The sequence below is a fragment of the Xyrauchen texanus genome, chromosome 20, assembly GCF_025860055.1.
Source record: "Xyrauchen texanus isolate HMW12.3.18 chromosome 20, RBS_HiC_50CHRs, whole genome shotgun sequence".
Lineage (NCBI taxonomy): Eukaryota > Metazoa > Chordata > Actinopteri > Cypriniformes > Catostomidae > Xyrauchen > Xyrauchen texanus.
Window position 1 is genome coordinate 32,125,975 of NC_068295.1, and position 22,935 is coordinate 32,148,909.

The following is a 22,935-nucleotide window of genomic DNA, read 5'->3' on the forward strand; positions in this document are numbered from 1 at the left end:
CAGTGAAATGCGTGAAAATGCTTGAGGTCGCAATGGCAGACATTCTTAGCACTTTATGTAAATGATGATCTTTTAGGATCAGCAGCAACTAAAATTCCACTATAATCTTTTGGTTTCAGACAATCTGCTGCAAATATTCAGAGAATGATTTCAGTTTTACACCAACAAAGAGGATAATCTCCATTAAAGATAAAAGCAGGGCAGGGAAAATGTTAAGATGTCATTTCATTTTCTTTCTAGGGATTTATAAGAGGGTAAACACGAGCTTTCTTAATAAACAGCATCATGTCCTTGCCATGAATACTTCTTTTTAATAGAATTTATTTCTTTGACTTTACCAGTTGTTTATAATAAATCGCAACAGTGCCCGGCCACCTTTTCAACAGTGTCTGTTCCGGAACAATTTTTTTCCATTAATTTCCCATTGACTTTTCAAAAAATCCATCATAAAAGAGTTTTAAACCATGAACCAAACCAACCAGTTCTGAGGTGAATCACAACATTATAAACTTTGATTTGAAGCAAAAAAGTATTTGAAAATCAAAAAAAAAAAAAAAGACAAAAAAGGTACAACACTGTGTCCTTACTATCTTTTACGAGGACACAAACTAACAATCCCATGAAATAAAAATATAAAAATACTTATGCTCGTGCTGGCAAAACGGAGCCTTATAAGATGATATTATTCTCACCACATTTGTACAGTGTGGTTATCTGAGTTACCGTAAACTTTGTCAGTTCAAACCAGTCTGGCCATTATCTGTTGACCTCTCTTATCAACAAGTCATTTCTGTCCACAGAACTGCTGCTCACTGGATGTTTTTTTGTTTTTGGCACAATTCGGAATAAATTCTATAGACTGTTGTGTGTGAATATCCCAGAAGGTCCGCAGTTACAGAAATACTCAAACCAGCACATCTGACACCAACAACCATCCATGTGATTATCTAATCAGCCAATCATGTGGCAGCAGTGCATAAAATCATTCAGACTTGGGTCAGGAACTTCAGTTAATGTTCACATCAACCATCAGAATGGGGATTAAATGTGATCACAGTGATCTGGACCGTGGCATTGTTGTTCCATCGCAAAATATACATCATAAAAGTTGTCCAAACTGTTTGTGAATTTTTCCTGATGCCTTTTCTTTTGTATCTATAGGTTCGGTATTAAAAATGCCAGTGTGAACGCCACGTGAACCAGGACAAAATGTATCATTTTCTTTTTTGGTCCGGACCAAGAGAACCAAACTACAAGTGTGAACACACACTTATACTGATGTGTAAGTTTGTTCAACTCAAAATTAAATAAGAACTGTTGAAGTCTCACAAGCCTTAAGTACAACATTAGGATACACAGTATAAACTCTCTGGAACTATTAATGTTTTTTTAATGATGATCTGTGTCTCTATTAAATCAAGCAGTGCAGTTACTGACTGGTTGTTCATATATGGTATATATAGATATACAAGTGGAATTTTATAAAAATAATAAATGAATTTATGAAATGTGCTATCACATTTTGTGTAGGTTTTGGTTTCTTTATTTAAAGTAGAGTAAGGATATATTATTGGATTGTATTTATGTATCTAAAAAGTCTGCAAACACACCTTTTTGAAGAACTGTACTAAATTTAATTCTGATTTGTTATATCTGCTCTGCACAAATATTAAATGATCTCATTATTTGGTAACAGACAGCAGAGGGTAGTAAATGCAATAATAATGGCATTTCTGGGGGCCTGGAAAGCTCAGCGAGTATTGACGCCGACTACCACCCCCGGAGTCGCGAGTTCGAATCCAGGGTGTGCTGAGTGACTCCAGCTAGGTCTCCTACGAAACCAGATTGGCTCGGTTGCTAGGGGGTAACCTCCTCATGGTCGCTATAATGTGTGGTTCTCGCTCTTGGTGGGGTGCGTGTTGAGTTGTGCTTGGATGCCGCAGAGAACAGCATGGGCCTCCACATGCGCTATGTCTCTGTGGTAACGTGCTCAACAATCCATGTGATATGATGTGCGGATTGACTGTCTCAGACACGGAGGCAACTGAGCTTCGTCCTTCACCACCCGGATTGAGGCGAGTCACTTTGCCACCACAAGGACTTAACAGCGCATTGGGAATTGGGCATGCCAAATAAAAAAAAGAAAGAATTGCATTTCTCATTTCTAATTCATTCTTAAAAAAAAAAAAAAAAAGAAGTACTAACCATTAAGGAACTGGAAATGTTAAGAGGAATCGGAACCAGAATCTAATTCCCAACCCTATGCACCATTGCGCACTACCCACCAGGTCAAGTATCCGACCTGAATATTTAATACTTTCATGTCTAGTCACATCAGACTTGTCATAAACAGTCCTTAAGCAAAGATCCCTACACCATATCAACCAGTGACAATGTTTGCAAGATGTCGACTCTGACATACCGACACTGCTGAGGGAACTGCTGCTCTCAGAGTCTGATGGCATTGTGGAGAGAACGCTGTAGGTAGACCCTGCAGAGGACAGAAAACACCATTAGTAACACAACACTGATGTTTACTGGTCTTTAAAATGCTCATCCCTGGCAGAAAGGCAACACATTAGAAAACAGAGATATACAACGTTTTTGAATTTATAATTAAACTGTAACTCCATACAGCACCACACCAAATCATTTATAGAAATAAATCCCCAAATCTTTGAGACCTGAATCACAAAAAAAAAAACTGATAATTATGAACAAAAGACAACATACAACAAAACACAATAACACTTTTTCGTAGCACTGGTTAGTGAAATGTCATGGGCGGGGCTTAGCAAAGGGTAAATTAAGGAAATACTGTTGTGCAATACTGAGTGCAAAAACTCCTGAATATACAAACAATTATGAATAAAAGAGAAAGGGATAATTTAATCTTTGAGATTATTTGCAGCTCTGGCACTGCAGGGCTCCTCCTCTTAATGAGCAGTGTGTGAGGTGACAAGGACATGGTTCATTATCACAGGCCTCCAGCACACACACACTGAACCCCAGCCATCACAAATCACAGCCACTGGATCATCTTTAGCCATATTATAAAGTGCCAGATAAATTTGCAGCAAAATACTGTAGAGTTTGACAAAAAAAAACAAAAGAAAATATGGGAAGTGATTTCTCCTGCCATTGAAAAGCTGATACTATCCTATGAATGCAAGATAATCCTAACTATGGTTAGTTGTGCTTATTATAGGGCTGTCGCGATTATGATATTTGGCAGACGATTAACTGTCAAACAAATTATTGCGATTATAATTATTGTCTGTTTTAGGGCTTTCACGAATAAATGTTATATAATTTGTCATATTTCTTAAGCTGCATGTGTGCTTCATACACCTTAAGTAATCATTAACATCAAATAAATAAATCAATAATAAAATAGGGAAACATGACTTCCATTTAACCCTCTGGGGTTGTCTTGCTGGATTTTTTCGCCATTACAGCGGAAACAACGTAAAATTGGGTATACAGATAAGTGTAAGACATCATTAGAGAACATAAAGGGTCTACTTTTATTTGTGTACACTCACAATAACAACATGTAAAATAAAGAAATAACAACAATGTAAAATAAAGAAAATAAATTCAGCGCATTCAGCTGTCTCTGTGTTCGCAAGCATATTTTGTCACAAAAATGAACAAACTCCACGAATACTTATCACACGAACATGAACCATATGTCTAAAGAAAGCTTAAAATGTCTACTTTTAAATAAAACAATTCAAATTTATAAATATTCTCCTGCAATGTAATCTGTATGAAACAGGCCGATGTATATTTTCTCTTTGCTCAGCTAATTATCTCTAATATGATCACACCCACCAGCAGAGCGCGCTATTCATACGGTAATGTGCTGAGGCGATCGATGCAAATGTTAAACGCCCCTGACAGTGTCTTAAAAAGCATCAAGTTCATTCACTTTTCTGCTTGTTTGGAAGATGGAATGATACACAGGTTAGAAAGAGACCACATTTTCCTCCGAAGAAGAGCAGGACTCCAATGAAAGTTTGTATTTTGAAGAGAGAGACTTGATCCAGCTGAGGATACAATTTCGGATGAGTAAGTCACTTAGTTTTACAACTAGTTGACATGCTATTTTATATAAACATGTAGATATTTTACATAAACATGTACATATTTTACAAAAGGGACTGTTTCCAGACTTGCCAGTCAGAATTCAGAGTATTGAAATATGCCCTAATATTCACGTTTTAGTTACATTTAAAAGCTGTTTCGTCTAAGCAGGTATTTAAATTGTATGCTGTATGATATAAATATGATATGTAATTTGATGTAAAAATAATATGAATGTTTAGAATATATTTTATCTAGTGTTTATGCTGCCTCATGACAAATGTTTAGTATGTGTTATATGGCCTTATTTCAATGACTTAAAATGTGTGTTTTTTTTCAAAAACCACACATAAACATTATTTTCTCAAAAATACAAACATGTACACACATGTTGCTCACATATTATTGTAGCCCAGTTTGTGCTGAATACAGTGTTATCAGACTTTAGCCATTAATATGTTATTAAGCAACTGAAAAAAGCAAAAATGTCAAGGCATGTCAAAACTTCTCCAGGGCCCAAAACACCCTCAGACCCCAGAGGGTTAATGCTTTAAAAACATGTATCATCTTATATAAAATATCACAGTATTTCTAAATACTTAAAATATGTCTCTTTTTGGTCAAGTTTAGTTTTTGTCAATTTTATATTTACACTGTTGTTTTTGAAACACATTTTATACAATTTCTTATTATTTTTTAAACCTACAATATAATTGTTTAGATATTTTCATTATAATATATTATGTTATTATATTATGCAATAGTAAAATATTTCTGTCCTAACTTTCACCCATTATTTTAATGCTCTGATTAATAAACCTACAAGCCCTTATTTCTTTTAAAGCAAAACCTTTCAGATTTAGTTTAATAATTGTATCACTCCACAGAAATAGAACAAGCGTGTGTCTCTTCCTCTGTGTCACTGCATATAATTAACACTGTGTTTATGACCAGGAACATTTGCCATTACATGATCATTTAAAGTGAAGCCGGAGCTCTTTGCGTTCACTATCCATGTTTATATTTGTTTGTTTATATTTCTGGGAGAGTTTGGCATGAGCATCAGTGCGCTTGAGAAGCATTTCAAGTGCTCTTCATTCAGGAACTGCTCTGAGTTCAACTGAAAGACACACAAACGTGCCATTGATAAGGCTTATATATTTGCTTAAAATACCCTTATGTGGCCCGATTGCTAGGGAGGGTAGAGTCACATGGGGTAACCACCTCGAGGCCGCTATAATGTGGTCCTCGCTCTCGGTGAGTTGTGCATGGATGCCGCGGTGGATGGCATGAAGCCTCTCCGCGGTAATGCGTTCAACAAGCCACGTGAGTCACTACGCCACCACAATGACTTTGGGTGCATTGGGAATTGAGCAGGGGGTTTATTAGATCAAATAATATAATCACAATAAGCATAGTTTATCATTTAATAATTTGTTTGAATTTAGCAATGCTTTTTTTTCACCTGCATTGTTTGTCCTCGACTCTATCAGAACAACGGATTGCCACCTGCCAGTTGAGAACCACTGGATTAGAATACATTCACATGAATACAGCTGGTGCTGTAATTAATTAATGCATTGATGATTGAATGACTTAAAAGAATAACAGACGTCATCAAATCAGCCTAAAGGAAATGCTATAATGTAGTACATTAACTGGCCATTACCACAACTTTGGAATAAAGTGCACTGATGGAAAATGCACAATATGACCAAGAACATGTGTTGAAGACAGGGTGAAGACATTTTTATTTTCATGTTGATGTCAACATGGCATAGAAATGCATCAAAAATTGACAGATTAACAGACTACTACCACTGTGTGTGTGTGTGTGTGTGTGTGTGTGTGTGTGTGTGTGTGTGTGTGTGTGTGTGTGTGTGTGTGTGTGTGTGTGTGTGTGTGTGTGTGGTATATATATGAGTCAGGTCCATAAATATTGGGACATCGACACAATTCTAATCTTTTTGGCTCTATACACCACCACAATGGATTTGAAATGAAACGAACAAGTTGTGCTTTAACTGCAGACTTTCAGCTTTAATTTGAGGGTATTTACATCCAAATCAGGTGAACAGTGTAGGAATTACAACAGTTTGTATATGTGCCTCCAAAATGGTAGGCAATTTACCAAAATGTTTGCACAGGCATATATGGCAAAAGTCATGTTTGAGAAATTTTAAAACATTAGCATTAACCCATCCGTGGGCATCTTTTGTGTCTGTTTGTTTCCTGCTCTGCACACACTTTGTCCAATAGTTGTTTCAGGCAACTATAGATGATCAACCCCCCATGAATTACAAATATGGGATGACATGCGCTGCTATAATTCAGATGAATTTTAAATCCTGCTATGCATCCACAAATTCAAAGGCAGAGAGAGTGAACAAGCACAGAGTGTCTTCCTGAAAAATGAACCAGTAAAAGTCTTCCACTGAGACAAAAGCTACAGGCTGAAGCTTAATAATGGATGAACTCAAGAGCTTTTGTTCAAGCATTCATCCAAAAAACACATTTATCCTTGAGCTTTGACAACCTAGCACAATCTGTTTGTATGGGAATTGAGCTTCAATCACATTTGGACCCTGTTAATCTATTCAAACGTTATGATTCTTAGAGTTTAAAAATCTTGAGGTTTTTAAAATATGCTTACTCATCCTCATGTTGTTCTGAACTCGTATGACTTCAACACAAAGGATCTTAGACAGAATGTTCAGTCTCACTCACAATTTATTTCCATTGTAAGGAAAAAAGATGCAATGGAAGTGAATCCATAGAAGAAAGAAAATACTATGGGTTTGGAACACTACAAGGGTCAGTAAAATGATGACAGAATCTTCATTTTTGGGTGCACAATCCCTTAAACTTGTGTTATGGGTTTGTCCTGTTCATGAAGCTCGGCCAGCAGTGAGGGATGCTACAGAATGAGTCTGATAAATGATTCTGTTTACCCACATTTCAGCTCTAAATCAAACTGACTTTGGCAGTGATCCAGCTTTTTCTGCAGGATTCACTGCTGTTTGATTAAATGTGGACTAAGCTCGGCCCTGAGACGCCCTAGAACAAGCTGAAAGACAGATAGCAATGCGCCTCAGGAGAAGACACATCACACAGCCTTTGTTCAGTCAGCTCATTGAGGCCGCAAGGAAGATTGTGGCACCTAGGGCAAGGTTCAGAGGAACCAAGCAATCAGGGCACAGAGTTAGTCATATGACATGACAGTCTTTACATTAAGCTTGGTAGAGGGTTGGTGAAGCTACTCTAAAAAAAATATGTAGCTCGTCAAGCCACAAACTACTCATTTTTGATAAAGCTGAGCAACATTCAAGCAACCATTTTCAAAAAGTAGTTAGCTATGCTACAAGATAAATGTAGCTAACTACAATGAAGATATTTGTGTGGGCAATATCTTTGAAATACAATACAAATTTTATTATAATATTTAAACTTACATAAATATTATATATACACGTGTTATTCTCACAAAACCTGTCAAATTTCCTGTTTTCTTACCCCAAATCAATACAAAATAAATATAAATATATTTTCATGAAGAAAATGCAGCAGATTCTTTGCTCTGTGATTTTATTTTCAGGACAATTTAGCACATTTTACACCTCAATTCTCAAATACTTCAACGTGTCTAGAGGTTTTACTTTTACTAATTGTTTTCAAGGATAATTCTCAATACAGTAACAGTCATTTATCTGCAATATCATATTAAAAAAATGCTGATATACAATGATTTTCTTTATAATTAAAATCACCAAAAATGAAAAGCAGTACCAAGAGATTGCTACTATGATGTATAAATACAATATGTCATAATTTTCACATTGTCATAAGTGATGAACAGCAGCATTATTTAAATATTAACTATATAATTTGTAAAATTATTACAAAATATATTATAATTGCCATACTCCAATGAAGAGAATATTTTTTAACACGTTAATTTAAATAACTGCCCTAAAGAAACAATCCACTAAATTCCCTGCGGATACTAAAGCTGGTTTAAATTGGTCACTCAGCTTGGACAAGCTGGTTTAGCTGGTCTCCCAGCTACAAACTGCCCCAAACCCCTTTTAAAACAGCCAAAAGTCCAGACAGGGCAACCACTTTTACTTTTTATTTATTTTTTCACCAGTATAAATCATAGTTGTCAATGTCTCACACATGAGAGAGTGAGAGAGATGTTTAAGGTGAACTCGTCTGATTATTGCCTCAGCCCATCTGTAAAGCTGCATGTGCAATATAATATTACAATATACAGTATAGTAGTGTTCGAGTTCACCTTAGTCAAGTCCGAGTCTTTAAACAGCCGAGTCAAAGTAGAGTCCAAAAGGATATATAAACTCTCATTGAGCACTATATTTACAGAAATAAATACTATTTCTGTAAAATATTATTTAAACTATATTAAAATAATTTTTAAATAATGAAAAATAACTAAACTGGTGTCCAATAGCACATTATAATATTAGCATATTTTTGCTGTGGTATCGATACTGGTATCGAGAACCATGAAAATTCACTGGTATCAGTGCCGACAACTGAAATTTTGGTATGTGACAACACTAGTACACACAACAATTTTCTCAAAAAAATACAGAATTATACCAATTGTACACAGTGCATAGTGAATAAGACATTTACTTATAAGCCCACGTGAAGTGCTTTTACCTTGGGCTGCATCCGAAAACATAGGTAGCCGACTTGCTACTTAATCAGGTAATGGCTTAACTGACATCTGTTTTGAATGAATGGAACTCATAAAGAAACTGGTCTCCAGCAACTTATTTTCATCCTACCTCCGCAGGCAGCATTTTCATGGTTTCGGATGCAGCCTTGAGGTTGCACACACGCACGTGAGCGGGAGCCTCAATCAACCATTCAACTACTTTTTAATGCCAGAGGGTATGAATGATTCCTCCAGCTTGTCCTGCAAGAGTCATGAATGTGCAAAGCCACTTCTGTGGCTGACATGTGGTCTTGCTCTACTATCTCCAGTGCACTCCAGTTAAAAGTGGCTGTTTGCTTGAGTGCAAAGCCAATCCAAAGTTTAGTGCAAGGATTGGTGAAAAGGTCTCTTAGAAACTTTGTCCATTTTTCTTAAGAAATTATGCATGCAGTCCATTGAAAATGTGTAGTATTCTTTCAAGAGCTGGACCAAGAGAGAGGAAACATGTGATGCCATGCTACATTAATTACAGTAATTTCTGATAGTCCAGCTGTACAAAAGCGAGTATGTTGCATATGACGGCTTCAGAATTGGTGCGCGCAGAAGAAAATTTAAGATCATACAATTTCTTGATCAATTTTGCAATGCAATCGCTAACACATGGGCACACTTTTAGCAGCATCCACATGCTTTTTTTGTATGATCATGCTGCGCGATATCGGTGCGGCCTCCACAAATCTCACACCTCACTTTACTAGGCTCTGTCTGTAACTACTTTTTTAGAAATATAAACTCGTTTTGAAGATCCTCATTAAATGTATATGCACACTTCCTTGACATTTTTACAGCCGCAATTTCATCTGTGTGCTCCTTCACTGACTCTTCAATCAGTTCACTAACTGGATGTCTGTTACCGTAATTTCCGGACAATTGAGCGCACCTGAATATAAGCCGCACCCACTGATTTTTAAATAAAATATTATTTTGAACATAAATAAGCCGCACCTGTCTATAAGCCGCAGGTGCCTACCGGTACATTGAAACAAATGAACTTTACTCAGGCTTGTAACAAAAATAAATAGGCTTTAACGAAACACGGTGTGGCAGCGGGCGTGGTCAAGCGCCCGTCCGGGAGAGAAAGCGGTAAGGGCGCTTACACCTGAGCTAAATTATGTCTAACACCGGTGTCTAATTTCAGTAAGCATGGGGAGAGCGGTATAAAAGGCAGCAGCCACAGAGCTGAGAGAGTGACACACGTCAGTCTAGTGTTGGCGCATAGAAGAATTGAGAAACTTTATAAAATTGATTGTAAACATTGCTGTGGCCATTAAAAGCCTTACCTGGAACGTCAAGTGCCCTGCTGAAAACTGTCACACTGGTGCCCGTGTGACAGTTTTCCCAAGAAGGACACGTGAAGCAGGGTACTTGAAATTAGACACCGGTGTTAGACATAATTTAGCGCAGGTGTAAGCGCCCTTACAGCTTTTCTCTCCCGGACAGGTGCTTAACCACGCCCCCGCTGCCACACACGGCTTGTAACAAAACATTAGCAGTAAACAGTAGCCTACCAAGAAAGTCACTGGTAACTATCTTCCTCGTCCTGTGCACTGAAACCACTGAAGTCATCTCCTTCGGTGTCGGAGTTGAATAGCCTCAGATTTTGTCTTTTTGCACTGAGTCAATTCCTCACGCTGCTGTTTCCAGCGTCTTATCATCGACTCATTAAGACCAAGCTCCCGTGCAGCAGCTCTATTTCCTTTTCCAACAGCCAGATCACTCGCCTTCAACTTGAAAGCAGCATCATATGCGTTTCTCAATGTCTTTGCCATGGTGAGGGTGACAAAATGACTACCGTAATCAGAATGATGGGAAGTTTGAGCGCGCTCGATTTAATCTAAACAGTAAACAAAAAAAGATGTTTTGACCTTAACCCGTTCGGCAATTTCATTGGTCTAATCAAATGAAAGCTTCACGCCAAATGTTTTTTTTAATATATATATATATATATATATATATATATATATATATATATATATATATATATATATATATAAAATCCATATAAATCGGGAAAAATCCATATATTAGCCGCGTCATTGTATAAGCCGCGAGGTTCAAAGCGTGGGAAAAAAGTTGTGGCTTATAGTCTGGAAATTACGGTAATAGGGGATTATGATTGGATAGTTAAATCCAATCATGTACTTCAAATAACACGGTGTGATTTTATCCTTGGCTACCTCTTTGATTAGAATACTCACGTGACTGAGAAAGGCAATAGATACATTTTAGGAGAGGGGAAATACGGGAAAAAAACAAGACTTTTCCAGAATAAGTCAGGACACTAGATATCTGATTTAATACGGGATTGTCCCAGGAAAAAGGGGACATCAGGCCACCCTAGCTCGATGGGAAGAAAATGCTGGATTTTCATGAGGAATGTGAATTACATCTGTTTAAAAGAGATACCTGCATATTTGCAAACAGTATATAATACAAGTTTTATTGATATATGCCTTTTATCATTAGAAAAGAGAGTTAAAGGTGATAGAGAACTGTTGAGGAGTGACTTAGAATATGTGCTTTAGAGGTAAATAAATGAGCGCTCCACAGGATGCTGGATCTGCTGAAGTTGTGTGAGGTTGGTTTATTACATCTGTTTAAATTAGATATTTGCAGATGGTACAGTACTGTGCAAAAGAATGTTGCATAGTGAGGATGTCTTCAAAAATAATGCCATAAATAGTTTTCATTAATCAATTAGCATCATACAAAGTCCAGTAAACATAAAAAAAAAAAAAATTATTTATTTTATTTGTTGTGGCCACCTTTGCATTTAAAACTGCCCCAATTCTCCTAGGTACACCTGGACACAGTTTTTCTTGGTTGTTGGCAGATTGGATGTTCCAAGCTTCTTGGAGAATTCACCACAGTTTTTCTATCTATTTAGGCTTAGTCTTAATTGCTTCTGTCTCTTCATGTAATCCCAGACTTACACAATGTTCTGTGGGGTCAATGCCATCTCTCGCAGAGCACCCTGTTCTTCTATTCTAATCTTTTCTATTTGCAAATGTAATGTTTGGGAGTCTAAAATGTATTTTTCCTATTGACACACTAAAGCTGAAGATATAAATAACCATCTTAAGACAAATGTTTTTGTGAAACATCTTAAGTACCTAAAAATTTGCACAGTTCTGTATATGATATTTGTTTTATTGATATTTGCCTTTTTATTATTATACAAGACAGTTAAAAGTTACTGGGAATTGTTAAGGAGAGAGATGGAAAATTAAACAGGGGAACACTAACATTCTGAGCTCAAACGCATCTGCCGCAGCTCTGATAAGCGGACCATTTAATTGAGACTGTTTTGCACACAGGTCCATTATTGTAGTAACACAGTGGCACATAACAAGAAAACAAACAGTGACTGGTCGTTTACATGTCTCAGTCATTTGACATGCAAGCAGGCGATTATCTGCACCCTCAAGAAACAATTCGGTAAAACAGGAAAATTTATCGGCCGATGTTGATCATTAAAAAAGTCAGAATATTGGCAGATTTATCAGCCTCTGCGACATATCGGTCGATCACCAAATATCAGTTACCGTATCTACCCAGAAATTCCATATCCCTAACTTTAATTAAAACAGCTCAACTACTGTCACACTACATAAGTTGTAGTAAAGTTATTAGCATCATTACTTTTAGTTAGTTACTTCACAACACTGGTCTAGTTATAGCATTAAGTTAGCATGAGAGATTAGAGACATCAGTAAACAAAAGCCCTTGAAGTCTCACGTATCAGGTGATGTCACACACAGATAGAGGAAAATTCCCACTTTTGAAAACCCTGCATAATAAAAACCTCAGGGCATCAGTAATATAATACTCATTCATTACAATAACAGGTGAATAACCTTAGTTTGTCTAATGAACACATAAAGCACTGAAACTCAGGAAATCAGATTGAAAATGAAAAGGAAATTGTGCAGCTCTAAGGGTGCATCTAAAGTTACTTGGAATTTAGTGGTTGCTTTTTATCCAAAGCACAATAATAGCATACTAGCCGCAGGAAAACATCCCTTGGAGTAAGCTGGAGTTAAGTGCTGCTTGATGGTTATTAAAAGAGCAAAATTTAAGGCCCAGACATACTTTATATGAAATCAAAGAAAAAATGGGTATGACTATTTATAACTAAATCTGGTCAAAAAGAGGGTTTTTTCTTGTGCATTCCTTTTTTGCATTAGCTCGTCTGAGTGAACTTTAAGGAAAACTTCTGACCAGCTGCTAAACAGCTTCTTACTCCCATTGGTCCACGTCATCGGTAGTTGTGAACTGAAGCTCCACCTACTACTTAGTTTCCAATTTTCAGTCAGTATTCAACATAAACACACCGGCGTGCAAGATCATGTCATGCAATTATTTTTGTTTCATTTGTATATAAAAGGAATCAAATCTACCCTATACTCTTAAGTGCCCATGCACTCATGTGCCATCTGCAGCGAAAGCCATTCACACATCTTCCCAAAGGTATGCATTTAGAAGTCGACCGATATGGGTTTTTAATGGCCAATGCTGATATCCAGAGAGCAGGGTGGATTTTGTAATTTATTTGCACATGAAGAAATTGATAATCTATTAGGGGGGAGGAAATAACAGTACACACAGTAGTCCAGCAACCATGGATGCCATGTCCACATTAGCAATCGCATTTTCTCAAATAATACCAAATTAAACCAATTGTGCATGCAGTGCATAGTGAATAAGACATTTATTTACATATAGACCATGTGAAGTGCTTTTACATTGGGCTACATAAGAAAATGTAGGCAGCTGACTTGCTACCTTGCTGCCTAATCAGTTCAACTCTTAAGGAAACTGGTCTCCGAACAGTTTGAAAGGCACCTTATTTTCATCCTACCTCCGTATACAGCCTACAGAGGGAGCATTTTGCTGGTTTCAGATTGAAGTTTCACTCATGTGCTCATGCGGATCCAGCAATCTCCTGACAGTTTAAATGGCCTGGATGCCTGCTTGGATTGTTGTCATGATTTGTGAATCAGAGGAACTTTAGATCCTGATGCTTAAGTTTTTTATTCTGGCTGATGGAATACGCGCTTCGGAAGATATTAGATGAGCGCTCTATGTGAAGAAAACGCTGTATTCTCTGGAGGTTCGTGAAGGACATTTGGTTAAACGAGACATCTACATATTTGCAAATGGTATAAGTTTTATTGATATTTGCTTTTCAGAAAAGTTTCAGAGAACTGTTGATGAGTGGCTGTTAGAATATGTCATTTAGAGGTAAATAAATGAACAGTTGTTTGAGGTTGGATTATTACATCCGTTTAAATGAGATATGCATATATTTGCATATGGTATATGATATTAGTTTCATTGATATTTGCCTTTTTATCATTAGACAAGTCAGTTAAAAGTTACAGGGAACTGTTGAGCAGAGAGAGGTAAAATGAAACAGGCAAACACTTCAACATTATGAGCTCAAACACGTCTGCCTCGGTTCTGAAAAGCAGACCATTTAATCGAGACTGTATTGCACACAGGTCCATTATTGCAGTAACACAATGGCACGTAACAAGAAAATGAACCATGACTGGTCGTTTACATGTCTCAATCATTTGAAATGCAAGCAACCAATTCTCGGCACCCTCAAGAAACAAATCTGCCAAACAGGAAAATACATCAGCCGATGGCAAGAATTAAAAGAGCCAGAATATTGGTCAATATATCGGCCTCTACGATATATCGTCGACCACTAGCATGCCTATCATCATTATTTTGTCTGTATTTTTTTAATTATTACTCTAACTTGTTTGTTTTCAAGTGAGACTACACTTTGAATGGAGCAGAACACTTCAGATGCGGATTTAAAACATCAACAACGAAAATGTATACAGTACAGTACACATTGTCATATCATTACAAAGTAATTAATTTGTTGACTAGATCCTGCATTAGTAGAGAACAGCAGTATGTTTGCTGACAAGGCTGAGAGGACACTAACATTAAAGCTAATCTCAAGCGGCTACCTAAATGTTTAAAATAGGGATGTGCAATCATCAATAATTTGATATTTGAATATTTAAGCTCATAAAAAAACTAATATTCTATTATTTAAATTAAGACGTTGCAAAATAAAAAAAATTGTGTCATAAAAGGTTGCGTCACCATTACAAAATCAAGCTTATAATTATAATCAAAACAAGTCTATATCATGTCACTGGTTGGATGCTAGGTGGTACTATGGGATAATTGTCGTTAAGCAGGGTTAGGGTTATGCCTACACAAAGCAAGACACCTTGATTTCAAACTTTGAACTGAATTTTTATTTATTTTAACTAAAAGTTCAAATGAAACTGGGAAAAAAAATATGTGCATTTAAAAGCCATCTTTTTGAAAAATGTCAAGCACGCTTTACAACAGCTGACATCTCTCTGGCAAAGAAGCTTCATCTGTGCATCCTCTACCTGTCGGGTACTTCGTTATCCAGGAAAATATATCATGTCTGTGAATACATTTGTTTTGTTCCCTCCTTCACGGGATTTCTAAATTAAAATTGCACTCCAAACTAAACGAAAAAGCTAATAAATAAACAAATAATAAAGTGATAATATACAAGTAACCACCTTTCCATTTACCGTCAAAGAAAGAATCCGTCTAAACATGCAGCCGGGAAACTACATTACAAATGAAGATATAAAAACTTTTATAAATGTAAAAATAATAATTATAATGATGATAATAATAATCACTGAAATATAAATCAGGGTTCGAGGTTAATGTGTTTTTGTATTTTATATAGTTTGTATTATTTTACAGGCTGCAGAGTTGGTCACAATGAACTGCTATGTGGAAATAAAGTGAACTGAACTCAAAGCACCTCCTGAACTGAGATGTCTGAGGTCATTTGCAGCACACATAAAAAATTAAAAAAAAAATCAGAAGGCAAAAAAAAATAGTGAGATCCTTAGATGCGCGTGTTCCACGAGACTGCACGCCTCTGTATCAGCGCGACATATATGCGCATAGACAGCTTTTCTGTCATCTGTACTTAATAATATAATAAAGTGTGTTTCTTCAAGTGTGTGTCTTTGTGTCTACTGGCAAATTATTTCAAATATTAATTTGATAATAATAGCCTAATAATAATAATAATGTAATTAATGTAGATTAATGGGAAAATTAGGCAAATATTGTCTTGACATGGTCAAAGGCATCAGTTATCGGTGATCACTCTGACCATCATTGATCCCGAGATCATCGTCTGTGGGCACAATCCTAATGTGCATTTCTCTCTATAAATAAATAAATGTTCAGACAGTCTCTTGCTGGTTTTTCAAACACATTCAGAATCATTACCGATTTTGCTGGTGTCGCTGCGGCTCGCTTCATATGTGCGTTTGTAAAATGTATATTTTAAAGGCTCATTATTACGGTTTAGTATTTCTCTGTAATGTAGTACAGTGTTAGCAATGTTACAGATAACATTCTTTCTCAGCTTTGGAACTCAAACCATTTTCTGATGCCCCCCAACATATAAGCAATTAAATTCATATCATAAGTGCAACGACTAGTCGACTAATGGCTTAAATTAACGACTACAGTAACGGCTAGGAAAATCTTTGTTCGGGGCGCCCTACAATAATATAATAGTGCTGAATGGTTTATATATTTATTGCACCCTCTTGTGGACCAAGGAAACAACATGAATTGAAAAATCAGCTGACTTTAAAATTCAAATATTAGTTCATATATTAATATTTATTTCATTTTAAAAAGTACAATACATTTTCATGGTTCACTCAGTATGGTTTATTTTTGTAATAAAGTTCAGCACTATTTTACTTTGAGTGTTATTTTCTCATTCAGTATCAATTTTAAAATCAGTTGATTAATCAATTATCGGCAGGCACTGCCCAACTTCGATATCGGTCTTGGTAAAATCCACTATTGGTCAACTTCTAGTGAATTCTACCCATAGAATGAGTAGTATAGGCTACTTCAAAACACAAGAAACACCAGAAGCGGCCAAAACCTGCTTCTCCTCTCACTAGAAAGTCATGCAAAGTAGTACATGAACCGACCTTTACCACAACACTGTTTCAATCAATTCAAATTAGCATAAGTCAGATTCTTAGATTGTAATTAGCAGTGTTGTAGTCGAGACTAGCTCACCTGAGTATGAGTTCAGATAGAGACCTGAGAGGATCAAGTCCAAGTCATGATCAAGACTGGAGAGGGCCAAGTCGAGACCAGAACAGGCTTAGTGTGAGACAAGACTATAGACCTAATGCAATCTCAAAGAACGTGTTAAACATACAGTGTAACTAAATTGACTAAGCTCATCATATATACCGCATATATTATGTGCTTATTATCATTTAAACAATATTACCAGTCGAGAATAAAAATGAAATAACTGCCACATTCTAGGTTGGCCTAAGTGAACACAAATTATAGCATCTGAAGACATGGATTAAATTACTGGGGTGTTATGGGTTATTTTAAAGTTTCCTCTATGTGATTTTTCATTCATAAAAATCTGAATTTGTGTTCAGCTGAAGAAAGCCATACACAGGAGGGTGAGTAAAGGATGAGAATTTTCATTTTCAACTTTTCCTTTAAAGATTGTAAACTTGTTCAAGTCTGAGTCCAGACCAGAGAAGGTTGAGTCCATGACAAGACCAGTACCATGCAAATATGGTCTTGAGTAAGAAAAGCTATTACATTACAAAAAAAAAAATTAAATTCTGAATGATGTACTCTTGCATTATGCAAACATGAATGGCAGGGTCAATTGTCACAGTACAGAAGGTTGTGTCCTAAGAGTAACCAGACCTTTCACAAACATCAAAGTCAGTCAAATCATTCAAAAATGCAAGCTTGCTGTGTATTCAGATATGCCCCAGTGTGCTGTGTGGCAAAATGCATAACAATCCAAGTTTGCATTTCACGAGTCAGCATAATTGAAAAAGGTCTCTCATCTCAAACCCTGATCATGTAGCAGAAAACTTGACAGTGACATTTTTATTCCACAGAAGAACAGTATGTATCTTCTTTCCCAAACTAGAATATCCCTGAAAATAAACAGAACCATTCGTACTGTACTCCTCCCAATTGTGTCGCACTGACAGGTACATAATTCAGACTTTACTCTAATAAAGTTTTTCCCTAAGGGACATGTGGCCCAGTTAATAAAAACACTTTAGTGCTTACCTAAAGTAACATGAGCATGCCTGATCACTCCAGAGCAGATTCAGGGCCTGAAATTCGGCAAAATTTTAAACATTCCCGCACGTTCCATGTTTATAATGCAGGGAATTCCCGCATGTTTTTATCCATTTTAACATGCAGCTGACAATTAGAAAATAAAATCAATAATAAGGCCTTGAATCAAACTGTAATTTCAGAATCAGCTCCTCTGCGTCTCTCTCTCATCCAGCTGTCAGCAGTTCATTGAGCGCTTGGCTTGTTGAGTTCAGTGTGAGAGAGAGCAGTGAGGAAGTGCATATTTACTTAAGATGTTACAGATGTAATAAACCTTCATAAACCTGCTAATTCAACATGCAAATGGCATAACACCGTATCTCCATAAGCAAAAGATGCAATAACTCTATCGCTCCTGTTCATAATCAGCGAGGCTGTCTACATATCACACGCACTACATTGACACAGTCTAGTTTTGATTCTTGACATTGTGGTGCTCATTCATATTACAGCACCTTTCACAAGACAGGCAGAAATAGCTAAAATACTTTGTGTAAAGCTACCAGACCAACTCTGCAGGGTGAAGAAAATGGGGATGGCACAGACCTCCTCTTTGGTGCCCTGCTAGCAGGTGGTACCCTGGGTGACCGCCTAGTTAGCCTTTCCCTATAGAAATGGACCTGCCTACCTGTGTTTTGCCATTCTCCGAGAGAAGTGATCATACAGTACTAAAAACTTCCTCTGGAATTATAAAACAGCAACCATTTTAAACATGCAACTATATCTAATATAGTTACAAAAAGGCTATATTTGATGATGAATTAAAGTGAAGTGCTGACCTATATATGTCTTCTCCAAAGAGCCATCAGGTTTGTTTATGGTTTTTAAATGGATACTGTTTGGTTCGTTGAAGCGGGTTGAAACTCGTCCAGCTATTGGTCAAACTTATAGCCCAGCCCTTGGCCAGTAAATACATCAGCAGAGAAGAGAATTGTGAGTACGGGGTAAGTTATTGTTTTTGATTAAAGATTAAGAGGGAGAACCATAAGAAAATAAGAAGTCAATTCTGAACCTTTAAAATTTCATGGTGCTTTTGAATCCTTTTGAAGCTTGACAGCTCCAGTGCCCATTCGTTTTAATTGAATGGAAAAGAGTGACCAGCACAGTCTTCAGAATTCCTTCTTTTGTGTTCCACAGCAGACACAGGTCTGAAATGATGAAGGTGAGCTGAAATGATGACAGAACTTAAATTTTTAGATGATCTCTTTAACGGTAATTTTTGCAGACATTATATTTTACATTACATTTATGCATTTGGCAGATGCTTTTATCCAAAGCGACTTACAGTGCTCTTATTACGGGGACGATTCCCCCCTGAGCAACCTGGAATTAAGTGCCTTGCTCAAGGACACAATGGTGGTGGCTGTGGGGATCGAACCAGATACCTTCTGATTACAGTATGTGCTTTAGCCCACTACTAATAGGACAGCCACAGACATCAGGACTCCGCTCTATCACAGCTCAGTTTATTTCCATTCCCTCAAAATAGCATTTAGACTGTAGCACTTCCACAGTTCCTCAGCAATTAAGCAGCTTGGAAATACTTGTAAATGGAAATTAAGTCCTTCTTTATAGCCCTGTCTCTTGCTAGGTCTGAGCTCTGAGCGATATTGGCAGGCTTGCATCCTTTTAAAGAGACCTAGACAAGCATCTATCCATGTGGTGCTGGCACAGTATCAATTTGTCACCTTTAATTCCAATGTTAGCACACTTATTCATGCGTACAATTCCCATTAAACGTTCTGGAGCTGCTAGTCAGGGTGTTCACACCACAAATTGAGGAAAGATCAATACTGTTTTAAACAACATAAAAGCATTTGCACACACACAGCATCATCATTATGTCATATTGGTTTTATAAAATAGGCTTATTGATCCACATTAGAGATGATGTGTTACGCAAACTAAAAATAGCTAGAGAGACAAAAAGACGGACAGACTGTATGATACACAATATTAAATAAAAGCACTACACTCTAAAATCCATTCCGTCAAGCTAGGTGGATAAAAAGGGAGCGGACACACAGAATATAAATGATACAGGGGATCCTGTACTCGAGTGTGATGTTAAAAGGAAGCGATTCTAAGAAAACACTTTCGATCTGAAGTGATGGCCTTGAATCAGAGTGGCATCAGTATTAATATTTCATGGCATGTGCTGTGCTTTACTAAAACATGAGTAGTGCTTGACTACAAAATACACTCAACACTTCATTGACAAATCCATTTCTGTGTTTTTAAATAACTTTTGCTATATAAAAATAATGAAAGAGAATATTGCTTTCAAATAAAACATTTTTAAAAAGACAGATTTTAAGATTGGAAGAGGCCAAATAATGACAATAATTGGTCATTTTCAGATAATCACTGATAACATATCTGCTTTGCAAATTAACAGAATTTCAGAGTGCATGTTTCCTGTAGGGATGCACTGTAATTTCTGAAAAAAACAAAAAGGGCCGAAATTTAAACAAACTGTTACTTTAAAATTCATAACACAAACACTTACATGGAGAAAAAGCATTGCTTATGTTGAACATTAAAGTTCACATCACCAGAAGTGAAGGGATTGCTCTTTTGTTCATTAGTGCATTAATAAAGAATGTTTTCAAGTGCTCTGAAAATTTGTTATTGTGGGTCATGGTCATTAATGTCAGGCTCCAATAAAACATTAAAGAAGCATAAAGGCAGCATTCATGTAGTCCATAAGACTAGTACATTATAACATATTCAAAGTCTCTTGAAGACATAGTTTGGTGAAATCGCAAAGAATGTGTTTAATGAGCAAATATATAATCTTCAGTGAATGATTGTTTGACACACACTCATCACACTGCAGGGCTATTGATAATGCACTGCGGCTCGCAATATGTAAGCTATCCACACCAACTTCATCTCAGATAAAGATGCCTGATAGTTCGGTTCACTTAAAACATTCATTAATTACGGCATCAGAGGGTCATTTCACCTAACTGGAAGAATATAAATACTACTGTGCCTGCAGACTGCAGACAGAAACTTGTGTATTTCGCCAAAATAAAAGCCAGAGGGTTTCAAAGTTAAGAAATTATGACTGAAAAAATCTTGTATAATATAACTACATTATTATTATTACGTTTCTCAATAATAATAAAGTATTACAAATTACATACATATTTAAATTGACTGAGTAATGTGACATCCTATCACAAATAAATTGATCCACTAAAGAATCCATTCCACATTTTAGGTCCACATACAGTGTGAGAAAAAATAAAAAAATAGAACTGGCTTCATGTGTTCACTGAAGATCTTTACTGGAATTGTGATTGATTTTGCTGCTGCATTATCCAGTAGTTAACAATAGTGGTTCTTAATAGGCTACACATTTTCATGTAATTCCTCTCTATCTACTATTTTATAATGAAATGGGTAGTTATAGTGATATTATAGGGAAAATAACATTTAGAATATGTTGAATTATTTCAGTCAAATTTGAAATAATAATTTTCGGTTTTTGGCCCAGTGCATCCAATTTTCAGTTTCAGCCAAGAATTTTCATTTTGGTGCAACAATAGTTTCATATTTTCAAACATATATTGAGTATCTACTGTGTAAAATTATTTCATTTATTTCAGGAAAGGCAGGCAGACAGACTTATGGATGGATAGATGGAAAGTGCTATTTTTATTTGTTATAAGAGAGAAAAAACTGACTAAAAAGAAGATTGGGTTTAAAGTCAGCATGAAATTAAAATTCACCCTATTTATTATCTAAATATATGTTATTGATCTTATTGTGAACAATTCACCCATGCATGTGTTTTATTTTTTTAATTCTTTTTGACCTTGTAGTCTTTAATCAAAATGTAATAACTCGATTTTCTGGTGAAACGACTAGTGAAACGACACTTCTCTTTAGTGACGTTTGCAGAACTTCTATAATCATTTAGTCCGCTTAAACCCTGCCCCTTTCTTATAAAAGCCAAAACCTTGCGGAGAGTTGAACAAAGCATCAATCACAAGTTGGTGAAGATGGCGAGATGTATTTTCTTCTGTTTTCCAGCAAAACTATCGTTCCTTAACCCAAACTTCCTTGGTTAACGGTCAGCTGGCTTGAATTTACATTTTGTCATTAACAATTTGTATTAATTACAAACAAACAAAAAAAAATTTAATTCCAAAAATCTTAAAAAGATAATCCCATCCCATCATATATCAAATGCATTTTCGGCATCAAGTGATATGGCAGCGACCGGAGTTTGATCATTTGCCACTGACCACATGATATTGATGAAACGCCTAATGTTATCAGAAGAGCTGCAGCCCTGAATAAACCCCAACCAATCTAAATGTATGAGATGTCATAACTTTAAATAATCGGTTAGCAAAAGTTTTTACAATAATTTTATGTCTAGCTGGATCAGGGAAATTGGACGGTAACTCTTACACTCACTTGGATCTTTGTCCTTTTTAATAATCAGACTGATCCGGGCTTGCATCATGGTTGGTGGCAGCTTTCTTTAATGATTCCGTATAAACTTCTAGCAAAAGTGGAGCCAGTTCTGTAGCATCAGATCTAAAAAAAGTTGCAAAGCCCCTGAGCCTTGCCTGTAGGTAGGGCCTTAATTACCTCGCCAAGCTCCTCCAAGGTTATCTCAGAATCAAGAGATGGTTCCACAAAGTTTCTAATATCCTCATTAGTAGACTAAGATGTGGAACTATAGAGATCAAGATAGAATTCTTTAAAAGCATAATTAATATAAATGGATTAGGTAAATATTTCACCAACAGCAGATTTCACTGAGGGAATGGTAGAAAAAAAACTCTCTCGGTTTTATATACCTAGCCAGACGTTTTCCTGTCTTGCCCTGAATAACCAAAACTCCACCTTCCGTG

The 22,935-nt window shown here is 36.4% G+C and overlaps 1 protein-coding gene across 1 annotated transcript in view; it reads right to left on the reverse strand.

Annotated features, from left to right (window-relative positions):
* LOC127661010 (disks large homolog 5-like) overlaps positions 1-22,935 on the reverse strand; it is a 109,522-nt gene that overhangs the window by 66,756 nt on the left and 19,831 nt on the right. Inside the window, 1 exon segment of the mRNA XM_052151535.1 lies at positions 2,423-2,491. Coding sequence (XP_052007495.1) covers positions 2,423-2,491 — 69 coding nt within the window.